This window comes from Coregonus clupeaformis, unplaced genomic scaffold (assembly GCF_020615455.1).
Source record: "Coregonus clupeaformis isolate EN_2021a unplaced genomic scaffold, ASM2061545v1 scaf0312, whole genome shotgun sequence".
NCBI classification, from domain to species: domain Eukaryota; kingdom Metazoa; phylum Chordata; class Actinopteri; order Salmoniformes; family Salmonidae; genus Coregonus; species Coregonus clupeaformis.
The window spans coordinates 294,784-311,390 of record NW_025533767.1 but is presented as its reverse complement, the minus strand read 5'-3'; the positions used below and the strand labels follow the sequence as shown (position 1 = coordinate 311,390).

Genomic DNA, 16,607 nt, shown 5'->3' with positions numbered 1-16,607 from the left:
CTCAGACACGCATACATACCCCACAAGACCTGGCACCAGGGGTCTCTTCACAGTCCCCAAGTCCAGAACTTACTCTGGGAAACGCACAGTACTACATAGAGCCATGGCGACATGGAACTCTCTTCCACATCAAGTAACTCAAGCGAGCAGTAAAATCAGATTTTAAAAAACAACACCTCACGGCACAACGCAGACAGTGAAGAGACACGCACACATTCTAACACAGGCACTCTACACACATACACACATTGTAGTATTGTAGTATTGTACATTTTCTATTGTACATTTGTAGTATTAGAGTAATTATGTAATAATGTCTTGTATGATGTATTGTTTTATTTATGATGTATACTGTTGTTATGTTTTGTTGTGATGTAATTGTTTTGAGTAATTGTTTTTGATCCTTTTTGGAGCATAGGAAGAGTAGCTGCTGCCTTGGCAGGAACTAATGGCGACCCTAATAAATACAAATACAAAACATACATCTATTTGCATATTTAAAGTGCAATCTGCAGTTGCAACATACATTTTTTTGACTTATACATTTATGATATGTACCGATTTGATTCTTGAACAATATAATCTATAAATGCCTCATGGGCTTCTTTAACTGTTGTAACCCAATAGAACCCAAAATATACACTTGTTTTTCTACAATGTTTGCAAACAAATTAAGTGTATACAAACATTACATTACATTTACGTCATTTAGCAGACACTCTTATCCAGAGCGACTTACATTATTATTATTTTTTTCATACCCCCTGTGGGAATCGAACCCACAACCCTGGCGTTGCAAACGCCATGCTCTATCAACTGAGCTACATCCCTGCCCACCCTATATAGCCTGAAAAGACGGTTACAGCTATCATTTTTATATAATGGATGGTCATTCCTTGCATCCATAGCGCTGTTTATGAATTTGAGAGTGGTTACATTTATTCAGCCCCATCCCCCATCTTTTTACCAAAAAAGGTGTGGGGAGTCCCTTACTTTTAGTTTCAACTGCTGATTGTCCTTTTAAAGGTAAAATCAATAAAAAAAACCTGAGACTTATTATCCGTTTTTTTGCAGTGTTTTTGTGTCATGTATTTGTGTAAGTCTTTGTCAGTGTGTGATAGTTTTCTTAGTTCTTACGTGAGCGATGGGTCTCAGTCTTCACTCTACTCATTGCTGTGTTCTGAAATTTCTTCAATAACCTTGTTTTCTTCAACAATCCAGTTTAATGCAATAACCTGTTTGTTGACTCAGTCATCCATCTTAACTAACTTTATGATTACCTTTCTAACTGACTCCTAATGGTAATAACTACTGTATGATTACCTTTCTAACTGACTCCTAATGGTAATATGTACTGTATGATTACCTTTCTAACTGACTCCTAATGGTAATATCTACTGTATGATTACCTTTCTAACTGACTCCTAATGGTAATATCTACTGTATGATTACCTTTCTAACTGACTCCTAATGGTAATATGTACTGTATGATTACCTTTCTAACTGACTCCTAATGGTAATATCTACTGTATGATTACCTTTCTAACTGACTCCTAATGGTAATATCTACTGTATGATTACCTTTCTAACTGACTCCTAATGGTAATATGTACTGTATGATTACCTTCCTAACTGACTCCTAATGGTAATATCTACTGTATGATTACCTTTCTAACTGACTCCTAATGGTAATATCTACTGTATGATTACCTTTCTAACTGACTCCTAAAGGTAATATCTACTGTATGATTACCTTTCTAACTGACTCCTAATGGTAATATGTACTGTATGATTACCTTTCTAACTGACTCCCTAATGGTAATATCTACTGTATGATTACCTTTCTAACTGACTCCTAATGGTAATATCTACTGTATGATTACCTTTCTAACTGACTCCTAATGGTAATATGTACTGTATGATTACCTTACTAACTGACTCCTAATGGTAATATCTACTGTATGATTACCTTTCTAACTGACTCCTAATGGTAATATCTACTGTATGATTACCTTTCTAACTGACTCCTAAAGGTAATATCTACTGTATGATTACCTTTCTAACTGACTCCTAATGGTAATATGTACTGTATGATTACCTTTCTAACTGACTCCTAATGGTAATATCTACTGTATGATTACCTTTCTAACTGACTCCTAATGGTAATATCTACTGTATGATTACCTTTCTAACTGACTCCTAATGGTAATATGTACTGTATGATTACCTTACTAACTGACTCCTAATGGTAATATCTACTGTATGATTACCTTTCTAACTGACTCCTAATGGTAATATCTACTGTATGATTACCTTTCTAACTGACTCCTAATGGTAATATCTACTGTATGATTGTAACTTCACTGACAAGTAGTTGAGTAGTTGGTCTGATCTGCATCTCTACCTGGTACCTCTGATCTCTGTCTGTGGTCCACTACAGTTGATATAATGTTGTAAGTATCCAATCATCTTCAATCAGGAAGTTAAACATGACAGGATATTCTAAACACAGTGATATAACATGATAGCTGCATGACAAGAAGTAGTGACGAGTGCAGCCTTTCATCCTATCACTTCATAAGGCCTGTTTGTGGCATCCCCAGCCTTCAAATGGAGTTCACATTATGGCTCTTAATCTCTCTATGCCAGCCACCGATGGCCATATAGGGGCCCTTTACTTTTATCTATGCTGTCTGTGTGTGACATCAGTGTGAGGAGTTATTAATGGGAGACCAATGGGGCGGCGCACAATTGGCCCAGCGTCGTCCAGGGTAGGGGAGGGAATGGCCGGCAGGGATGTAGCTCAGTTGGTAGAGCATGGCGTTTGCAACGCCAGGGTTGTGGGTTCGATTCCCACAGGGGGCCAGTATGAAAAAATTGAAAAATAATGTATTCACTCACTAACTGTAAGTCGCTCTGGATAAGAGCGTCTGCTAAATGACTAAAAATACATTATTCAGAGGTTTGTGCGTGTAGGAAATTGGTCTGTGTTTTTCTCAGAGGTTTTAAAGGGGAACTTCACGTGGGCCCGTGTCTGCCTGTGTGCAGTGTGTCTGTCCTCTCACTACTGTTCTGCCCTCTGTCTGTGTCCAACTGCAGGTGACACTGCCTAAAACCAGCATTTCTGTGTACGGTGGCACTTTAAATTTCGGCGCGCGCGAGTTACTGTTCATTCTCTTGAGAGAACAAAGATGAGAAGGAGAACCGGAGGTAAACTTCGTTAGCTTGCTGCTACTATAGCTAGCTACTTTTGTTAGCCCATGATGAGATATTCATAGTTATTGACCTCACAGTAAGCCAGATTCAAGTAATTTAGCTACGTTTCAACATGTTGACTCAAAAGCTGCACTGACAGATAACGTTAAGCTAGCTAACTAACGCTAGGGACTACCCAGTCTAGCAAATATTATGACAGTAGATTATTAGCTATCTGGACACTGGACACTAAATCCAACTGCTGGAGCTCTGTTCACCACACGAAAAGTATCACTAACTAACCAATTACTGTCTAATCAATTACTGTCCAAATATGCAAAAAATATGCCAATAAAGCTATTTAGCTTGCTAACTTGAAGGGCATCAAAGACCAACATGACGTTAGCTACTTTTGGTAACCTGAGCTCAATTAACTGTTGAAAGATCAAAGCTGGATGGCTGCGTTAACATTGTTTTTCCAACTTGTAGAAGATGGACTTACAGAATTTCTTCTTGAGAAAGAGGGAGCTCGAGCTCGAGAGATGGAGCTCAGCAAACACTGAGACGGTCATTCTATTTGCAGGAGTAAGTGATTTTGTGTGTATGTGTGTTTACAATACAATTGCAAATGCACTGATATTATTCTACATCTACATAGAGAGACAGAGGCCCACAGGACAGACAGAGGAGAGTACAGGAGAACAGAGAGAGAGAACAAAGGTATTGTGGTTAGTGATAGGTTGACAGTTCAATGCTCATCAGCTTTAAGATTGAGTTGAACTGCTATTATCATTAAGGAATATAAATTATCTCAGATTTTACCTTTAGCTCAATTAAATTAAACATAATTTGCCAGTTTTCCTGTTCTTCACATTGCTTATTTGTGTGTGTGTGTGTGTGTGTGTGTGTGTGTGCGCGTGTGTTCAGAATGCTGATACTATTCCATCTTTGTAATAATATAAAGTAATAATATAAAGGATCTAGGAAAGTAGAACATCAGACAGCATGGAACAGAGGGGAGTGAGGAGCAGACAGGACAGAGAGAGGAGAACACAGGACAATATATATATATATATATATATAGAGAGAGAGAGAGAGAGAGAGAGAGAGAGAGAGAGAGAGAGAGAGAGAGAGAGAGAGAGAGAGAGAGAGAGAGAGAGAGAGGAGGCCTACACAAGACAGACAGAGGAGCGTTCAGGAGAACAGAGATCTGCATGGATGTACTAACATCCTATTACTGTGTATAATAACTTGCAAACATTGTGAATATTTAGTTGGAGAAAGGATTGTATGCTGGTGTGTACATATGTGTAAAATTGTGATGTGTCACTACAGTAAAACCCACAAAAATGTTCTCAGGGGGAGGAGGTGGTGTATTTGTTTTTGTGTAATTAAATACGTTGAAATATTGTCCTGTGGCTAATTGACATTGGAATCTGTGATTTATTACCACAAATAAATATACAATTATGATTTTCAAGTGTGTTTGGTGCCCGAGTTTGTACATATTATCTTTAAAAGTGCTGTGTCCCCCCATTCTACAGATATAACACAAGCCAACTGCTAATGTGAGTTTACGCAGTTCCAACATAATCCAAAGGATGGCAGCCTAAAATCCCAATCCTGCTACAGTGCACATAACCAGAATAATATTTACTGCAAAAATTATTTTTTGGTCTAGGCTGCCACCCTTTGTAACAATTTGGAACTGCACCGTGCACGCAGCATAAACTCACATTAGTTAACAGTAATGTGACCAACATCAATATGTGGAGGCCCACTATCATGAGGTTTCCACGCCAAATCATCCTAAAGTATCAAAAACAATTATATGTAACTCAAAGTTACTTGTAGATGATTTGGAAAATAATACTTTAGGTACCATTGACTTGTACCCTCTTACATTTGACTGCTTTATTAAAATATGATTACAATTTTTATCTTCAAACAAGTGGATTATGTATCTTTAGGCTCCCATAATGGTGTTTATATATAAAATGTTTATAGATCTAACTTAATTAAATTATCTATACAACGTTTTCTAAATGACAAAATATTAGATCAACTTACCTCAGAATCGTTTTGCTAGTGACTTAAAAATGCATGAGACATAAAGTTTAAGTTGATCAAGATTAGTGGCAGTCAGGGAAAGTGTTGGAAAATAAATTGGTGACATAAAGTGGTTACTGTGAGAATTAGGGAGTGGGGGGCTAGTTGCTCCACATTACCCTATATGCTAATAGATCTCAATAAATATATTATTAATAGTAGGTACGCAATTACCTAAAACCATATTCCATGGGTTTACCGACCACAATCCATTGAAATAATATTAAAAAGTGTTGATTAATTGGCGTCAGGAGAGCACAGCATGTGGAAGAAAGCAGTGAGATATGGAACATGGTGTTATGTTTCGGCAAAAATGTTCACTGCTAGCGTGTAGGCCAAGCGTGCAAGGCGCTTCATTTCCGTCGCTCAGGTATCTGTGTTACAGTATGATGTCATGAAGAGGAGGCTGGTGGGAGGAGCTATAGGAGGACAGGCTCATTGTAATGGCTGGAATGGAATTAATGGAACGGAGTCGAACGTGTTTTCTATATGCTTGATGTGTTTGATACCGTTCCATAGATTCCATTCCAGTCATTACAATGAGCCCACCCACCCTCCCACCCTCCCACCAGCCTCCTCTGTTGTCATGGTGTTGTTAAACCCGTTTTTCACAAATCCAGTGACGATTGTCTTCACATGACTGGTCATTCCATGCCTTTACAGGAAGCCATGTTTCTGTGTTCAGCTCAACACAGTCCTCCTCCCCATTTGCTGGGTCGTCATTACCATTGTCAGGCTGCTGTTGGTACCAGTAACTACAGGGTAAACAAGACAGAGAAAATTAAATAATAAACATTTGATTTGTCACATGCGCCAAATACAACAGGCTTACACTTTACCATGAAATGCTTACTTACGGGTCCTTTCCCAACAATGCAGAGATAAAATGTTAGAAAAAAAGAAATACTACATTTTCTAAATAAAAAAAAGGAAAATAGTAACACAATAAAATAACAATAACGAGGCTTTAAACAAGGAATACCGGTACCGAGTCAATGTGCAGGGGTACGAGGTAGTTGAGGTAATTTAGGTACTATGTACATGTAGGTAGGGGTAAAAGTGTCAAGGCAATCAGGTTAGATAATAAACAGAGTAGCAGCAGTGCATGAGAAAAGTGTGAAGGTGTGTCTATGTATGAGTGTGTGTGTGTGTGTGTGTGAGCGTAGGTAGTGTGTGTGTGTGTGAGTGTGTGTTGGTGTGTCAGTGTAGAATGTGTGTGTGTGTGTGTGTGTGGGGGTAGAGTCTAGTGAGGGTGCATAGAGCCAGTGGAAGAGAGCCAGTACAAAAATCAACAACAAAAAGGGGTCAAAGTAAATAGTCAGACACTGTGGTAGAAAACATCATCCTAAATTATAGACATGTTTTTTTAGCTTTAAAATGAATATACCTCACCAAGCATGGACCAACAACCAAAACTTTATTTGTATTTTTTGAATGCCATTTTCAAATGCAAATAGTACTTGGTTTCTATGCTATATCTTTAGTGCTTGTGGAATGACATCTATGAGTGAAAACAAGATTTGAAGCAATATGTAATTTGTTAAGTCTCCATATTACACCAGGAGGGTCAAATCTCACCTTGTAGTCATTGGATTATGAACAACACAGAGAATCAGTCCTACTCCTTACACTGTGGTCAGTGTTATTAGAGCAGTAGTCTCTTACCTTGGGGTGGTCAGTGTTATTATAGAGCAGTAGTCTCTTACCTTGGGGTGGTCAGTGTTATTAGAGCAGTAGTCTCTTACCTTGGGGTGGTCAGTGTTATTATAGAACAGTAGTATCTTACCTTGGGGTGGTCAGTAGTGTGTGGTCCACCCATCTCCAGGTCCCCTCAGTAACAGAGTCAGTCAGACCAATCCAGGCTCTCTTATTGAGGCCAAAGAGAAACTCCTGTTGTTGATAAAGATACTGATATTGTCAACTGCAATAGACTACATGTGTTAAATACTGGAAGATACATTATTGACCAAGGATGTTTCATCATAACCCCCCCCCATATCTCTCTCTCTCTCTCTCTCTCTCTCTCTCTCTCTCTCTCTCTCTCTCTCTCTCTCTCTCTCTCTCTCTCTCTCTCTCTCTCTCTCTCTCTCTCTCTCTCTCTCCCACTCTCTCTCACTCTCTCTCTCTCTCTCTCTCCCACTCTCTCTCTCTCTCTCTCTCTCTCTCTCTCTCTCACCTGTTCCTTATCACTGTTTACGATGACTAGGTCAGCTCCTCTCTCCAGACAGTCCTCTCTGCTCTCCATCCAGGTTTTAGTCTCAGTAGAGATGAAGTACCAACTGGATTCAAACTTCTGCCAGCCTTCAGGACAGGTTTGTTCTACAAGACAAAAACATGAATTATTATACTGCACCTATTATTGAAGAATACAAACACAAGTTGACTGCATATTAGGCATGTGATGTTATGATCATTTATTAGGTGAACTCACTCAGATTAGAGAACTTTCTTTTGAGATCATCTCTCTCCTTCTGTAGCTGGTCTCTCTCTGCAGTCACATTGGTTTTATCTCCCATGCCTCTGTTATCTAGAAAGGATTGATACATACAGTGGGAAAAAAAAGTATTTAGTCAGCCACCAATTGTGCAAGTTCTCCCACTTAAAAAGATGAGAGAGGCCTGTAATTTTCATCATAGGTACACGTCAACTATGACAGACAAAATGAGAAAAAAAATCCAGAAAATCACATTGTAGGATTTTTTATCAAATCAAATCAAATCAAATCAAATTTTATTGGTCACATGCGCCGAATACAACAGGTGCAGACATTACAGTGAAATGCTTACTTACAGCCCTTAACCAACAGTGCATTTATTTTAAACAAAAAAAGTAAGAATAAAACAACAACAAAAAAGTGTTGAGAAAAAAAGAGCAGAAGTCAAATAAAGTGACAGTAGGGAGGCTATATATACAGTAAAATAAAGTGAGAGTAGGGAGGCTATATATACAGGGGGGTACCGTTGCAGAGTCAATGTGCGGGGGCACCGGCTAGTTGAGGTAGTATGTACATGTGGGTAGAGTTAAAGTGACTATGCATAAATACTTAACAGAGTAGCAGCAGCGTAAAAAGGATGGGGTGGGGGGGCAGTGCAAATATTCCGGGTAGCCATGATTAGCTGTTCAGGAGTCTTATGGCTTGGGGGTAGAAGCTGTTGAGAAGTCTTTTGGACCTAGACTTGGCACTCCGGTACCGCTTGCCGTGCGGTAGCAGAGAGAACAGTCTATGACTAGGGTGGCTGGAGTCTTTGACAATTTTGAGGGCCTTCCTCTGACACCGCCTGGTATAGAGGTCCTGGATGGCAGGGAGCTTTGCCCCAGTGATGTACTGGGCCGTACGCACTACCCTCTGTAGTGCCTTGCGGTCAGAGGCCAAGCAGTTGCCATACCAGGCGGTGATGCAACCAGTCAGGATGCTCTCGATGGTGCAGCTGTAGAATTTTTTTGAGGATCTGAGGACCCATGCCAAATCTTTTTAGTCTCCTGAGGGGGAATAGGCTTTGTCGTGCCCTCTTCACGACTGTCTTGGTGTGTTTGGACCATGATAGTTCGTTGGTGATGTGGACACCAAGGAACTTGAAGCTCTCAACCTGTTCCACTACAGCCCCGTCGATGAGAATGGGGGCGTGCTCAGTCCTCTTTTTTTTCTGTAGTCCACAATCATCTCCTTTGTCTTGGTCACGTTGAGGGAGAGGTTGTTGTCCTGGCACCACACGGCCAGATCTCTGACCTCCTCCCTATAGGCTGTCTCATCGTTGTCGGTGATCAGGCCTACCACTGTTGTGTCGTCGGCAAACTTAATGATGGTGTTGGAGTCGTGCCTGGCCATGCAGTCATGGGTGAACAGAGAGTACAGGAGGGGACTGAGCACGCACCCCTGAGGGGCCCCCCGTGTTGAGGATCAGTGTGGCAGATGTGTTGTTACCTACCCTTACCACCTGGGGGCGGCCCGTCAGGAAGTCCAGGATCCAGTTGCAGAGGGAGGTGTTTAGTCCCAGGATCCTTAGCTTAGTGATGAGCTTAGAGGGCACTATGGTGTTGAATGCTGAGCTGTAGTCAATGAATAGCATTCTCACGTAGGTGTTCCTCTTGTCCAGGTGGGAAAGGGCAGTGTGGAGTGCGATAGAGATTGCATCATCTGTGGATCTGTTGGGGCGGTATGCAAATTGGAGTGGGTCTAGGGTTTCTGGGATTATGCTGTTGATGTGAGCCATGACCAGTCTTTTAATGATTTTTTTTGCAAATTATGGTGGAAAATAAGTATTTGGTCACCTACAAACAAGCAAGATGTCTGGCTCTCACAGACCTGTAACTTCTTCTTTAAGAGGCTCCTCTGTCCTCCACTCGTTACCTGTATTAATGGCACCTGTTTGAACTTGTTATCAGTATAAAAGACACCTGTCCACAACCTCAAACAGTCACACTCCAAACTCCACTATGGCCAAGACCAAAGAGCTGTCAAAGGACACCAGAAACAAAATTGTAGACCTGCACCAGGCTGGGAAGACTGAATCTGCAATAGGTAAGCAGCTTGGTTTGAAGAAATCAACTGTGGGAGCAATTATTAGGAAATGGAAGACATACAAGACCACTGATTATCTCACTCGATCTGGGGCTCCACGCAAGATCTCACCCCGTGGGGTCAAAATGATCACAAGAACGGTGAGCAAAAATCCCAGAACCACACGGGGGGACCTAGTGAATGACCTGCAGAGAGCTGGGACCAAAGTAACAAAGCCTACCATCAGTAACACACTACGCCGCCAGGGACTCAAATCCTGCAATGCCAGACGTGTCCCCCTGCTTAAGCCAGTACATGTCCAGGCCTGTCTGAAGTTTGCTAGAGTGCATTTGGATGATCCAGAAGAGAATTGGGAGAATGTCATATGGTCAGATGAAACCAAAATATAACTTTTTGGTAAAAACTCAACTCGTCTGTTTGGAGGACAAAGAATGCTGAGTTGCATCCAAAGAACACCATACCTACTGTGAAGCATGGGGTGGAAACATCATGCTTTGGGGCTGTTTTTCTGCAAAGGGACCAGGACGACTGATCCGTGTAAAGGAAAGAATGAATGGGGCCATGTATCTTGAGATTTTGAGTGAAAACCTCCTTCCATCAGCAAGGGCATTGAAGATGAAACGTCGCTGGGTCTTTCAGCATGACAATGATCCCAAACACACCGCCTGGGCAACGAAGGAGTGGCTTCGTAAGAAGCATTTCAAGGTCCTGGAGTGGCCTAGCCAGTGTCCAGATCTCAACCCCATAGAAAATCTTTGGAGGGAGTTGAAAGTCTGTGTTGCCCAGCGACAGCCCCAAAACATCACTGCTCTAGAGGATATCTGCATGGAGGAATGGGCCAAAATACCAGCAACAGTGTGTGAAAACCTTGTGAAGACTTACAGAAAATGTTTGACCTGTGTCATTGCCAACAAAGGGTATATAACAAAGTATTGAGAAACTGTTGTTATTGACCAAATACTTATTTTCCACCATAATTTGCAAATAAATTCATAAAAAATCCTACAATGTGATTTTCTGGATTTCTTTTTCCTCATTTTGTCTGTCATAGTTGACGTGTACCTATGATGAAAATTACAGGCCTCTCTCATCTTTTTAAGTGGGAGAACTTGCACAATTGGTGGCTGACTAAATACTTTTTTTCCCCACTGTATACTGTAGCTACTGGTGAAAACGCCATTTCTTACTTCTACTGTAATTGGCAGGTGTTAAAAACTGAAGGTCTATACAGTCTGCTAAAAGTGGACAGAATATCTTGGATGTGTTTTGTTAGTTCCTTGAACATGTCTAACAGAGGAGGAATTTAGTTACACAGATAACAACATTCATCTGAATTTGGGACCTTGTGAAAAACTGATATAGTGTAATGATTAGATAACAATACACTCACAGACTAGTCTCAGGGAGATGTTCAGCGTGATTTGTAGAACACACAGCATCCCAAAGCTCACAGCAACCATCCTGTAGAGTCTTCTCCCTGAATCCTCAGGTCCTGAGGAGAACACACATACACAACGTTCCCATGCACACATACCCACACACACACCCACATACACAACGTTCCCATGCACACATACACGCACACGTACACACAAACAAACACACGTAGACGAGGGTGGGGTTGGTACATGACCAGCTACAAGAGGACTGTTTCTCAATGCTGTTTTAGAGGAGGTTACCATATCAGTATGACATGTTAGAAGCACATAATTACATTAATACATCTAAATACACTGAAAACATACAGCTATTTGCATATTTACATTCAGGGTAAAATCATTATAAAAAACTTCCACTGGGATTTGCTATCAATTAGCATTTTTCTGTGTCTTTGTGTCATGTGTAAGTCTTTGTCTTTGTGTGTCTGTGTGTTTGTGTGTGTGTGTGTGTGTGTGTGTGTGTATGTTTCAGACCTGAGAGATCTATAGTTTTAATTATACGGGGGATTCCGGGGGAAGAAATAGTTTATTTGGAGGTCACTACAACTTTTTGAATACAGATCCCAAAAAATGACAACTCTTTAAAACTGTTTGAATACAGATATGAGAGAGCAAACACTCAGTCGGGGTATCAACTTAGTAGAATACACAATGTGAATACACAATGGGAATACACAATGGGAATACACAATGGGAATACACAATGGGAATACACAATGGGAATACACGATGGGAATACACGATGGGAATACACAATGGGAATACACAATGGGAATACACAATGGGCAATTTGGAAATTTGGTTGTGCATCAGCAGTTTTTCTCTTGTTATGTCAGTCACTGACAGTCACTCTGTTAGCCATGTCAGCTAACCATTTTTAGATTGTCAGTTAGTCTAGCTAGCTATCTAAACTCTTTGCAATCATGGCCGAATACCGACCGGGCACATAGGATATGTTCCCAGGGGCCCTGTGCTTTAAAAATGCAAAAATGTCTCTCCAGTCCATGGCAAAAATGATTAGTATAGCAGAAAGCTTGCTTTAAAACGGCAACATTTTCTCTACTCCTTATGGCAAAATGTGTAAAATGTCAGAAAATTAATTTTAAAACTAAAAGGTATTGACCAGGAGGGGGGAGCTCCCCTCTCTCCCCTCTCTCCCCAGGTCACCCCCCTCTCATTCTCACTTTTTGTTGAGGCAAAATCCCGATTTTACAAATAAAGAACACAGGTAGTCTAGACTCTAGCTAACCACCATATAGCCCCACAAGCCAGCCATTTATCATGAGATAGAAGATAATGAACATTAGGCTATATTATGAAGTTATTATTTAAGAGCATTGAAGGCTAATCACAATCAGTAAAAAAAAAAACTAGCTAACTAGCAGATTAACATCAATCATCAAAATCAATGATTAGCTGATAGCCTACCCTCTTTTCCCAATGTCAGTAATGTCACGGAATCTGCCGAGGCTGCTCCTCCTCCTTGCTCGGGCAGGTTTCGGCGGTCGTCGTCCCCGGAATACTAGCTACCACCGTTGTATGTTTTTATGTTCGTTTGGTTTTGTCTGATTGTTCACCTGTGGTTAGTTAGCGTTGATTATGTGTCCTATAAGTTCTCGTTTTGTTAGTCTTGTGTTGTGTGTTATTGAGCTTCCTGTCTTCGTGTCTGTATTGGTTTTCCCTCCTTGGTTTTTAGGAGAGGTTTTCGCACTTGTTGTGCGCGTTAGTATTTTTCCTGTTCATTTACGCCTGTGTGCGTATTGCTCGTCTCCGGGCACTTTTGCTCGTATTGATTCACTAAAGACTGTTGAACGAAGCTTCTGTGTCCTGCGCCTGATTCCCGCACCTTCCACATACAGCACTCCTGACAGAATAACACACCAAGATGGAATCAGCAGGAGCAGCACTAGCATCCGAGTCCCTGGAGGAGCGCGTCCGCGAGCAGAACGACCAGATCAACCGCATCGGGACCGCCATTCAGGACGTAATAAACACTCTGCACCGATGGGAGAACAGAGGGGCACCCATATCTCCCCCTACCTTGCCATCACCATCGGCCAGTCTGCCCATCCAAGCTCCGGAACCCAGTGGGATTCGGCTCTCGCTCCCGAGGGCGTATGATGGTACCGCTGCCGGGTGTCAGGGGTTCCTCCTGCAGGTGGAACTATACCTGGCCACTCGGGACATGAGAGCATTTCCGCCCTCATCTCCTGTCTCACCGGCAAGGCGTTGGAGTGGGCCAACGCCGAATGGAGGAGGATAGACGCCGCCACGATCACATACGCGGAGTTCTCCCGCTGTGTGTTTTTGGATGCTAGCATGCTAGTTAGCTATGGTGTCATAGTTAGCTAGCGGAATAAAGTGGGTTGAGTCTATTCCTTTAAACATTGAACCGCTGTGGTTCACAACAATTCTGATTTCTAAAGGTGGAAGTTGGTAGAGTTTTTGTTCGGGTGGTTCAGTGAAACAATTATAGTTTCTGAGGTAGAAGTTTTTGGTGAGGGAGGCCCTGCTCTCTACTCTCCCAGATGTTTAGTTCATTTCATTCCGATCTCCTCTGCATTATTGTAGCCATTTGCTACAGCCTGTCAACTATGCCTCTGCCTATCCCTGTTCTCTCCTCTCTGCACAGGCTACACAAACGCCCCACACCGCGTGGCTGCTGCCTCTCTAACCTGGTGGTCCCTGCACGCACCCCACACCTGGAGTTCCAGGTCTCAGGCAGCCTCTGGAACTGCCGTTCTGCTGCCAACAAAGCTGACTTCATCCCAGCCTATGCTAATCTCCAGTCCCTCGACTTCCTGGCGCTGACGGAAACATGGATTACCACTGAAAACACTGCTACTCCTACTGCTCTCTCCTCGTCTGACCATGTGTTCTCGCATACCCCGAGAGCATCTGGTCAGAGGGGTGGTGGCACAGGAATCCTCATCTCTCCCAAGTGGACATTCTCAATTTTTCCCCTAACCCATCTGTCTATCTCCTCATTTGAATTCCAAGCTGTCACAGTCACTAGCCCATTTAAGCTTAATATCCTTGTCATCTATCGCCCTCCAGGTTCCCTTGGAGAGTTCATCAATGAGCTTGACGCCTTGATAAGTTCCTTTCCTGAGGATGGCTCACCCCTCACAGTTTTGGGGGATTTCAACCTCCCTATGTCCACATTTGACTCATTTATCTCTGCCTCCTTCTTTCCACTCCTCTCCTCTTTTGACCTCACCCTCTCACCGTCCCCCCCCTACTCACAAGGCAGGCAATACGCTTGACCTCATCTTTACTAGATGCTGCTCTTCTACTAATCTCACTGCAACTCCCCTCCATGTCTCCGACCACTACTTTGTTTCCTTTTCTCTCTCGCTCTCCTCCCACACTACTCACTCTGCCCCTACACAGATGGTAATGCGCCGCCACAACCTTCGCTCTCTCTCTCCCACTACTCTCTCCTCTTCCATCCTATCATCTCTTCCCTCTGCTCAATCCTTCTCCCTCCAATCTCCTGATTCTGCCTCCTCAACCCTCCTCTCCTCCCTTTCTGCATCCTTTGACTCTCTGTGTCCCCTATCCTCCCGGCCGGCTCGGTCCTCCCCTCCAGCTCCGTGGCTTGATGACTCATTGCGAGCTCACAGAACAGAGCTCCGGGCAGCGGAGCGGAAATGGAAGAAAACTAAACTCCCTGCCGACCTGTCATCTTTTCACTCCCTCCTCTCTACATTTTCTTCATCTGTTTCTGCTGCTAAGGCCACTTTCTACCACTCTAAATTCCAAGCATCTGCCTCTAACCCTAGGAAGCTCTTTGCCACATTTTCCTCTCTGCTGAATCCTCCCCCCTCCCTCCTCTCTCTGTGGATGACTTCGTCAACCACTTTGAAAAGAAGGTTGACGACATTCGATCCTCGTTTGTTAAGTCTAATGACACTGCTGGTCCTACTCACACTGCCCTACCCTATGCTTTGACTTCTTTCTCCCTCTCTCTCCAGATAAAATCCTGCGACTTGTGACTGCAGGCCGCCCAACAACCTGCCCGCTTGACCCCATCCCCTCCTCTCTTCTCCAGACCATCTCCGGTGACCTTCTCCCCTACCTCACCTCGCTGATCAACTCATCCTTGACCGCTGGCCATGTCCCTTCCGTCTTCAAGAGAGCGAGAGTTGCTCCCCTTCTCAAAAAACCAACACTCGATCCCACTGATGTCAACAACTACAGACCAGTATCCCTTCTTTCTTTTCTTTCCAAAACTATTGAGCGTGCCGTCTTTAGCCAACTCTCTTGCTATCTCTCTCAGAATGACCTTCTTGATCCAAACCAGTCAGGTTTCAGGACTGGTCATTCAACTGAGACTGCTCTTCTCTGTGTCACGGAGGCTCTCCGCACTGCTAAAGCTAACTCTCTCTCCTCTGCTCTTGTCCTTCTAGACCTGTCTGCTGCCTTTGATACTGTGAACCATCAGATCCTCCTCTCCACCCTCTCCGAGCTGGGCATCTCCGGCGCGGCTCACTCCTGGATTGCATCCTACCTGACCGGTCGCTCCTACCAAGTGGCGTGGCGAGAAGCTGTCTCCGCACCACGTGCTCTCACCACTGGTGTCCCCCAGGGCTCAGTTCTAGGCCCTCTCCTTTTCTCCCCTATACACCAAGTCACTTGGCTCTGTCATATCCTCACATGGCCTCTCCTATCATTGCTACGCTGACGATACACAACTAATCTTCTCCTTTCCCCCTTCTGATAACCAGGTGGCGAATCGCATCTCTGCATGTCTGGCAGACATATCAGTATGGATGACGGATCACCACCTCAAGCTGAACCCTGGCAAGACGGAGCTGCTCTTCCTCCCGGGGAAGGACTGCCCGTTCCATGATCTCGCCATCACGGTTGACAACTCCGCTGTGTCCTCCTCCCAGAGTGCGAAGAGCCTAGGCGTGACCCTGGACAACACCCTGTCGTTCTCCGCCAACATCAAGGCGGTGACCCGCTCCTGCAGGTTCATGCTCTACAACATCCGGAGAGTACGACCCTGCCTTACACAGGAAGCGGCACAGGTCCTAATCCAGGCACTTGTCATCTCCCGTCTGGACTACTGCAACTCGCTGTTGGCTGGCCTCCCTGCCTGTGCCATTAAACCCCTACAACTCATCCAGAATGCCGCAGCCCGTCTGGTGTTCAACCTTCCCAAGTTCTCTCACGTCACCCTCCTCCTCCGCACACTCCACTGGCTTCCAGTTGAAGCTCGCATCCGCTACAAGACCATGGTGCTTGCCTATGGAGCAGTGAGGGGAACGGCACCTCTGTACCTTCGGGCTCTGATCAGTCCCTACACCCAAACGAGGGCATTGCGTTCATCCACCTCT

At 43.4% G+C, this 16,607-nt stretch overlaps 1 protein-coding gene across 1 annotated transcript; it reads right to left on the bottom strand.

Moving 5' to 3' along the window:
• Window positions 1–5,886: 5,886 nt before the first annotated feature.
• Window positions 5,887–11,273, bottom strand: LOC123484428 (C-type lectin domain family 4 member E-like). Its single transcript, XM_045214782.1, has 5 exons — window positions 11,214–11,273; window positions 7,736–7,831; window positions 7,481–7,623; window positions 7,091–7,194; window positions 5,887–6,059 (listed from the first exon to the last, which is right to left on the bottom strand). The coding sequence occupies exons 1-5, from the start codon at window positions 11,260–11,262 to the stop codon at window positions 5,900–5,902; spliced, it is 552 nt and encodes a 183-aa protein (XP_045070717.1). The 5' UTR covers window positions 11,263–11,273; the 3' UTR covers window positions 5,887–5,899.
• Between the last annotated feature and the right edge of the window lie 5,334 nt (window positions 11,274–16,607).